At 44.0% G+C, this 8,323-nt stretch overlaps 1 protein-coding gene across 1 annotated transcript in view; it reads left to right on the forward strand.

Moving 5' to 3' along the window:
- R3HDM1 (R3H domain containing 1) overlaps positions 1 to 3,903 on the forward strand; it is a 180,653-nt gene extending 176,750 nt beyond the window's left edge. The window contains 3 exon segments of the mRNA XM_027768764.1: positions 347 to 429; positions 845 to 929; positions 2,560 to 3,903. Of these exon segments, the coding sequence (XP_027624565.1) occupies positions 347 to 429; positions 845 to 929; positions 2,560 to 2,921 (530 nt within the window). The 3' untranslated portion in view covers positions 2,922 to 3,903.
- The last annotated feature ends 4,420 nt before the right edge of the window (positions 3,904 to 8,323 follow it).

The following is an 8,323-nucleotide window of genomic DNA, read 5'->3' on the forward strand; positions in this document are numbered from 1 at the left end:
GACTCCCTCGTAGTTGACTGCCGTTCGAGTCCCGGACCCGGTGGCTTAAACTCATGCCGGGTGCATGTGTGTGTGTGCCCAATATCCCGAGAGGAGAATGGAGGAGAAGGGATTGCGGCATGGCCATCCCCTCTGGGGGGTGATTTCTCGCTTTCTATCTCTGTCTCTCTCTGTCTGGCGAGCCCCCCCCCCTTTCAGAAAAAAAAAAAAAAAGGCATAATATATCAGGTACCTACCAAAACCTGTTTCTTCTGTTCACCTTGGCGTTGAACAGTTTAGACAATTCTGGGAAGTACTTTATTACTGTCAAGGGGGAAATGTAGAAATATTTTGTATTGACTTTCAGGAGATGCCAGGTATCCATTACTCGGCCAGCCATTGCAGTACAACCCTCCTGCTGTGCTACACGGACACATTCCAAACCAACAGGTAGGAAAGGCAGAGCTGTCCAGCCCCTCGGCTTGGCTGCAGTTGCCGAGTATGGAGCAGCCCCGGCCTCCCTGCTGACTATCCAAGGAAAGCTGCACCTCGCACACTGGCTTGTCCATGTCATCACTGGTCCCAGCAGTGGCAGGGCACAGGGAGGGGGTGTGATTAGCTGCTTAGTAACTCACTAGCACCACCCAAATACAGGCATTGGCTGGGGCTTAGGCCACCCTGGTTTATGCGCAATAGTCAGCACATGATCTCTCCCAGAGAGGGAGGATCCAAAAGGCCTGGGGTTGGTTTCTTCCTCCTGAAGGACAAAACCTAGACTAAATGTATTTAGGCGTCAAGTTGTTAAACACTGCAAACAAACTTAAGTATTGTTAACTTTATTTCTCAACTCTCTGTGGGTTTTCAGGGTCAGTCGGGCAGCAGGCATGGAAACCGAGGAAGGAGACAAGCTAAAAAGGCGGCATCCACAGACCTCGGAGCAGGAGAAGCAGGTGAGTCCTGAAGAGAGGCCTGGCTATGGGTCTGCTTGACAGGGGATGGTCTGAGAGTGTACAGTTTACATCAGCAGTGGGCCCAGCTCTTCTAGAGCCTGCAGAAAGTCAGAGGAAACTACGTCATCTCTAACTTGGGGTTCCTGGGAGAGTGCTTTTTCCTACGCCTGTATCAGATGTGAGAGATTATACTGTAAGGTGTAGGCAGGATTAGGAGTGGGAGGCTCAAAGAGCAAGAGGAATGGAAAAAGAATGAGAAAAATAACTCTCAGCTTCTTTTTTTCTTTAGAAAAGTGTTGCCTTTACTGGGCCAGCAGGTGGCATGGTGGTTAAAGCACTAGATCCCATATGACAGACTTTATGGTTTGGGTCCTGGACCTGGTGGCTTGAAAAATATGCTGGTGGATGTGTGCGCATGCCCAAAATGCAGAGAGGAGAGCAGAGAGAAAGGGATTATGGCGTGGCCATTCGCCCTGTGGAGCAGAGGGTGATTTCTCACTTTCCCTGTCTCTGTCTCTCTATCAAGAGCACACATACACTATGACAAAAACTTTTAAAAGAGAGAGAGAAAGGAAGGAAAAGAAAATGGTTGTCCTTACCACCCATGTGGCAGAGACTGAAAAACTGCCTTTCTGCAGTAAAGAGATTGCAAGTTTGTATGTGAACTGGGACCAGCAGTTAGTGTAATGGACTCCCACGTAGTTGATCGTGGTTCTCGTCCTGGACCCAGTGGCTTAAAACTCAGTCCGGGCGCGTGTGCGTGTGTGCCCAAGATCCTGAGAGGAGTACGAAGGAGAAGGGATTGTGGCATGGCCATCCCCCCTAGAGGGTGATTTCTTGCTTTCTATCTATCTCTCTGTCTGTCTCTGTCTGTCTGGAGAGCGCACGCACCCTATAGCAATAACCTCTCAAAAAAATAAAATAAAATAAAATAAAAAGTTTGTACGTGAACTTTACACTCAACAGGCTTGGTGTGCTTAGGACAAGTGCTGTCAATCTGTATTTGACGGTGTGAATGTGAAGTTCAGAAAAACCTTTGCCCAAGGTCACACACCTAATTTAAAGAAACCATTGTATGGGGCCAGCAGGTAGCGTGGTGGCTAAGGGTGTTGGACTCCCACATGGCCAATTGAGCCTCGGACCTGGCAGCTTGCTTTCTCGCTTTCCCTTTCTCTTTCTCACTCTGTCCCTCTCTGGTCAAATTATAATTAAATAATTAAATAGTAGCATTTTAAAAAAAATTGGGGGGAGAGGTTTTTGCTATAGGGCGCATGCACTCGCCAGAAAGACAAAGAGAGACAAAGTGAGAAATCACCTCCTGGGGGCAGGCCACGCCGCAATCACTTCTCCATTTTCCTCTCAGGATCTTGGGCACGCACGCACATGTGCCCAATGTGAGTTTAAGCCACTGGGTCTGGGACTTGAACCGTGGTTAACTACATGGGAGTCCAGCGACATTGCCATTACGCCAACTGCTGGTCCCAGTAGGAATGTTTTAAACAATGACCGTAAGTTATACTTTTGTAGATTTCATTGGTTTATGTTCATGCCCCATGTTGTATTTGGATCTGTGTACTTTTCATCTAACTTATTTGGTAACAGGGATGTATTCTACTCTTTTCCATTCTAGTTGTTGGAAAGGTCTTGGAAATTACTGAACTACCAGATGGAATAACTCGCATGGAAGCTGAGAAGCTTTTTGGGGAACTCTTTAAAATTGGCGCCAAGATCCGGTGGCTCCGGGACCCCCAATTACAGCCCCAGCTGCGTCGTCACCCCCTCTGCTGTGGCAGCGGAGACAACACTGTCAACCCTGAACGTCCTAAACCTAGTGACTTGGCCTCCACATACACTGTTTTGGCCACATTCCCCTCCATTTCAGCTGCACAGAATGCATTGAAGAAACAAATTAACTCAGTTAACAAATTTAAGCTGAGAACAAGCAAGAAGCACTATGACTTTCACATTTTGGAAAGGGCAAGTTCTCAGTAACAGCCTCCTTTGGACCCTTTGCCTTCATGAGCCCCCTGCCCTCTCCCATCTTTGATTGGCTTGGTATTTGGAGCTTCTGTTAACATTATAGAGACTCCCAGGATGTGTGGTCATGGTGTTACAGCTTTTCAAGAAAGGCCAGTGATCCAGCAATGGGGGGAGAAAGATACACATTTCCCCCACATGACTGTAGGAGCCCACATCAGAATGATACAGAGTTAGCAGCCTTTTCTTAAGGAAATGCTGTTCGAATGCCTCCTAACTTTTATAGTTATTTTGTTTTATACTTCTGAATTCTTGTGTCAGATCCAAAGCTCTATTGTACAGCAAATTATTCTTCAAAATGATTATAACCAGTTGCAACCTGTATTTCTTTTTGCAGCCAGCACAGTGTAACCCAACTTAGAATTTGGGGGGAAAAGAATGCAGGAGTGGAATAACCAAGTCAGAATTGTGTGCTATCTTTTCGGGGGACTGGGCTGCTATCGAAAGCCCACAAATAGCATATCATCTTCACCTGAACTTCCAAACACAGAAACAATTTCCAGAAAATCCAGAAATCTCCCCCCTTAGTGTCCTTTCCGTATTCGTTTAGGTAGTATGAACACTGAGTGTAAAGTAAATTATGTTCTTAACTCCTCTTAGTCAAACCACTTAGATTCAAATGGGAATAGGAATCATTCTAGGCAGGAAAATACTTCCACTTTTTTTAAGTGTCCCTCCAATAGCTAAATGCCACTTATTTGCATTCCCCTCCTTGTGGATTATTTTGTCACCTAAGGAAATGCATTTGATGAGTGCTGGAAACTTAAGTGGTTTAAAATTTGTTTTCATTGTTTGCAGCGGATCACTGGACATCAAAGATCATTGCACTTATGAACAAGGAACCTTCTTTTCAATTTCTGTGTAATTTGCAAGGCTGTACAATGTGTGCTGATGCAAGCCTTTTTCAGTTCAAGAAAATAAATGTTTACAAATATAGGCCCACTTTGTTTTTTTCTTCTCTAATTAAAAAATAACTTTTCCATGAGTGTCAGAACTAAAGACTTAATAACCTATCTTGGGACCAGCAGTTAGCATAATGGCTATGTCGCTGGACTCCCACGTAGTTGACCGTGGTTCACGTCCCGGACCCGGTGGCTTAAAACTCATGCCGGGTGCGTGTGCGTGCGTGCCCAAGATCCCAAGAGGAGAATGGAGGAGAAGGGATTGCGGCGTGACCATCCCCCCTGGGGGGTGATTTCTCGCTTTCTGTCTCTATGTCTCTCTCTGTCTGTCTGGCAAGCGCACGCGCCCTACAGTGAAAATCTCTCCAAAAAAAAAAAAATTACAGAAGATGTAAGACAATAATGCTCTGTTTTTTTTAATTTTTTTAATTTAAGAAATTGTATTTACTTAGCATTCAGAATATCAACAAAACAGTTGCAACTTTTTCTTTTTTGCAATTGCAGAGTTGTATTTAGTTAACAGAACAATTATTTTGTATAAGCTGCATCAGAGACAACTGAAGATGAAAAAACTACTAACCCCACATATAGCTCATTTGTGCTGTGAATCAACAAGAACCTGCTTTAAATTTCCATACTAGTTTACAACCCCATACCATACCAGGCAAGGTTAGTGGTTACTGAAAAATACCACCAGGACAGGGATCTCTAAAGCTAGATTGAATATTGTGTTAACTATACAAAAACAAAAAAACAACAACAACAACAAAATACTGTACAGTTTAAAAACAAATCTTACACAGCCTTACGTTTATTTTTTTTTTCTTTAAAAGGAGTGAGTTAAATACGGAAGGGGGAAAATGCTTTATAAGCTATAAAAAAAAAAACTGCACTAGAACAAACACCATCGTCATCTTCATCCTCTTCCTTATCTTCATCTTCCTCATCTTCCTCCTTTTTCTTGTTCTTTTCTGCCTTGACAACTCTTTTTTGCTGTATCAGGCTTTCCTTTAGCTCGGTATGCTGCAGCATCCTTTTTGTATTTTTCCTTCTGCTTGGCAGCCTTCTTATAAGGCTGTATATCACCTGCAGCAGTGTTATCCCATATCTCTCCCAGTTTCTTTGCAACATCACCAATGGATTGGCTGGGATGTTCTCCTTTGATTTTTGGCCAATATTCAGAACAGAACAAGAGAAAGGCTGAAGGAGGCCTCTTGGATGCATTGGGATCTTTGAACTTCTTTGTTTCTCCTTTAGGAGGGAAATAGGTTTTCATTTCCCTTTCATAATGGGCCTTGTTCGCCTTTGCCATAGCTTCAATTTTCCTTTCTTTTTAGCAGGTGGTCTTCCAACTTTCTGAGCACGTCTTAGAAAACTGAGAAGCTCACCGAAGTATCTGGGTGCTGCTGCTTTTGCTTCTCCCAGCAAGTTTGCACAAAGAATGCATATGATGACATTTTGCCTCCACTTCTTAGGATCTCCTTTGCCCATGTTTCGTTATCTTTGCCCAGTGTCCATCCAGCTGTTACTTGGCTGAGCGCAGTCAATGGAGCTCAACGTACTACCAATGCCCTGTATTTTATTGTGTCCCCAGTGCATCCCATTCTCTGTGGTAGTGATTCATTGTGGTTATGATTTATAATATTTTGAACTTTCATAAAGTTAATGCCAGTCAGTTGTAGGCATTTCAGTAATTTTTTTGTAATATCTACATATTCATAAAGAGATACCTTAGCAATGGGGCTCAAGTCTAAACACAGTTCATTTACGTTCTATGTACATATATTTTTTTAATTATTTTTATTTATTTACTTATTTATTTTAATTTGACCAGAGAGGGACAAAGTGAGAAAGAGAAGGAGGGAAAGTAAGAAAGAAAGCCGCCAGGGCTGGGACTTGAACCACAGTAGGCCATCTGGGAGTCCAGCACTCTTAACCACGACGCCACTTGGTGGCCCCCATTCTGTATACATCTTATGAACATAGTGATGTGGGGTATTGGCGTGTGCAAGCCCAATACCAGTACTACATTCATGACTACAAAATGACCAGATTCTTTTCTGAAATTTCATGAAAAATTAGAGACATGGACATGAGATAGCAAAGCAGAGTTTATTAAGAAAGAGAGGAAAGGAAAAACAGATCTCCCAAAGCAGGGATGGGTCCCAAATGGGTTGCCAAAAAGGAGCTGAGGCAAGGGATTTTTTATCTAGCAGTCATCTCTGTTAAGGAAGTAGGCTTCAAAAAATAAGTTGCATGGTAGTGTGGGTGATTTATTATCCCAGTCTTTGTGAGGTCTGTACTTGTCGGAATGTAGTAAGCAGGGACCCCCAGGTGGTGTGGTAGTTAAGGTGCTAGATTCCCATATGGCCAACTACAGTTCGAGTCCTGCATAGGGCGACTTAAAGATCACACTGGGCAGAGACCAGCAGTTGGTGTAATGGCTATGTCGCTGAACTCCCACGTAGTCTACCGTGGTTCGAGTCCCGGACTCGGTGGCTTAAAACTCACGCCGGGCGCGTGTGTGCGCGTGCCCAAGATCCTAAGAGAAGAATGGAGAAGGGATTGAGGCATGGCCATCCCCCCTGGGGGATGATTTCTCGCTTTCTTTCTCTCTCTCAATCTCTCTCTCTCTCTCTCTCTCTCTCTCTCTCTCTCTCTCTCTGTCTGGCGAGCACACGCACCCTATAGCAAAAACCTCTACAAAAAGAAAAAAAGAAGATCACGCTGGGCAGGTGTGCATGTATACCCCAGGTCCTGAGAGAATTGAGGAAAAGGGACTGTGGCGTAGCCATCCCTCCGTGGGGTGACGTCTTACTTTCCCTCCCTCTTATTGTTCACTGCCTCTCTCCCCAGCAAGAGCATGCACCCTATGGCAAAAAAAAACTAAAAATAGATAGATAGATAGATAAAATCATAGTAAGCAAATAGAAACTGCTTCCCTTAGCTATAGCTGCTTTGAGTTGAGTCCTAATGCAACCAGCTCTTTGTTAAAACTTAGCCCTTGCGGGCCAGTAGGTGGAGTGATGGTTAAAACACTGGACCCCCACATGGTCAACCACAGTTGGGGTCCTGGACCTGGTGGCTTGCTTTCTCACTTTCCCTTTTTCTCTCCCTCTGTCTCTCTGATGAAATTTTAAAAATAATAATAACAAATAAAATCAAATAATTTCAAACAAACAAACAAAAACTTAGCCCCCGGAGGCCAGTAGGTGGTGTGGTTAAGGTGCTGGACTACAATATGACCAACCATGGTTTGAGTCCCAAACCTGGCAGCCTGAGCATCACACCAGGTACACGTGTGTGCATGCCCACAATCCCAGGAGGGAGTTGAGAAGGGATTACAGCATGGCCATTCCCCTGGGGGGGCTGATTTCTCACTTTTTCACTTTCCCTCTCTCTCCATCAAGCACATATACCTTATGACAAAAACCTTAAAATATAGATAAACAAATAAAAACACTTAGCCAGTGTGACTCCATCTTAGGTAAGCTTTCTGTTTTTTTGTCTTGGGCTTTGTCCCTTTATAAGGCTATCTATCATCCATCCTGGCTCAGTAGTTTGAGGGTAATTTGTGTGTGTGTGCATGTGTGTACACATGTGTGCTAGAAAGTGGATATGCTCACCCAAGCCGCTATAAAACCAAGCCATAAGCACATGGTGTGATGAAGCAAAGTACAGCTTTATTGCAAAGCGCAAAGCAAGGAGAGCGGGCAGCTCATGCTGAAAAGACCTGGTCTCCCCGAGATGTTCCCCACAAGCATTTTTCTTTTCTTTTCTTTTCTTTTGGAGAGGTTTTTGCTATAGGGCGTGTGCGCTCGCCAGACAAATGGAGAGAAACAGAGAGTCAGAAAGCGAGAAATCACCCCCCAGGGGGGATGGCCACGCCGCAATCCCTTCTCCTCCATTCTCCTCTCGGGATCTTGGGCATGCACGCACACGCGCCCAGTGTGAGTTTTAAGCCACCGGGTCTGGGACACGAACCGTGGTCGACTAGGTGGGAGTCCAGTGACATAGCTATTATGCTAACTGCTGGTTCCCAACTTCTACATCTTAATTCTTAGTTCAGAAACTGATTTCTTTGACAAAGAGGAAGTTACAAGCTTCTTTTTAGTACATTAAAGTGACAGATAGTTTTTAGATAAACGTTATCTATTACTACAGGAAGGTTTGGTTTACTGTAAGCTAGGGTATACATTCAAATAATGATCTCAGGGAGGGAGTGGGTGTAGTCAGGGTCTAGAGACTTGAATGTAACATCTACATTTAAATGGACCTCTCTTGTCAGTCAGTCTGGATAGATACTTTTAGTTCTAATTAGTTTTCATTTTGGGAACTTAACACTTTCTTCTAAAAAATTATAAGAAACTGAAGGTTCAGTCCTTTTAGAGGGTCACAGCTTGGTTTCAATTTCAGAGCAGAGGTTCAAAAAGATGCAGAGTGGGGGGGGGGGGG

This window comes from Tupaia chinensis, unplaced genomic scaffold, assembly GCF_000334495.1.
Source record: "Tupaia chinensis unplaced genomic scaffold, TupChi_1.0 Scaffold147433_1, whole genome shotgun sequence".
Lineage (NCBI taxonomy): Eukaryota > Metazoa > Chordata > Mammalia > Scandentia > Tupaiidae > Tupaia > Tupaia belangeri.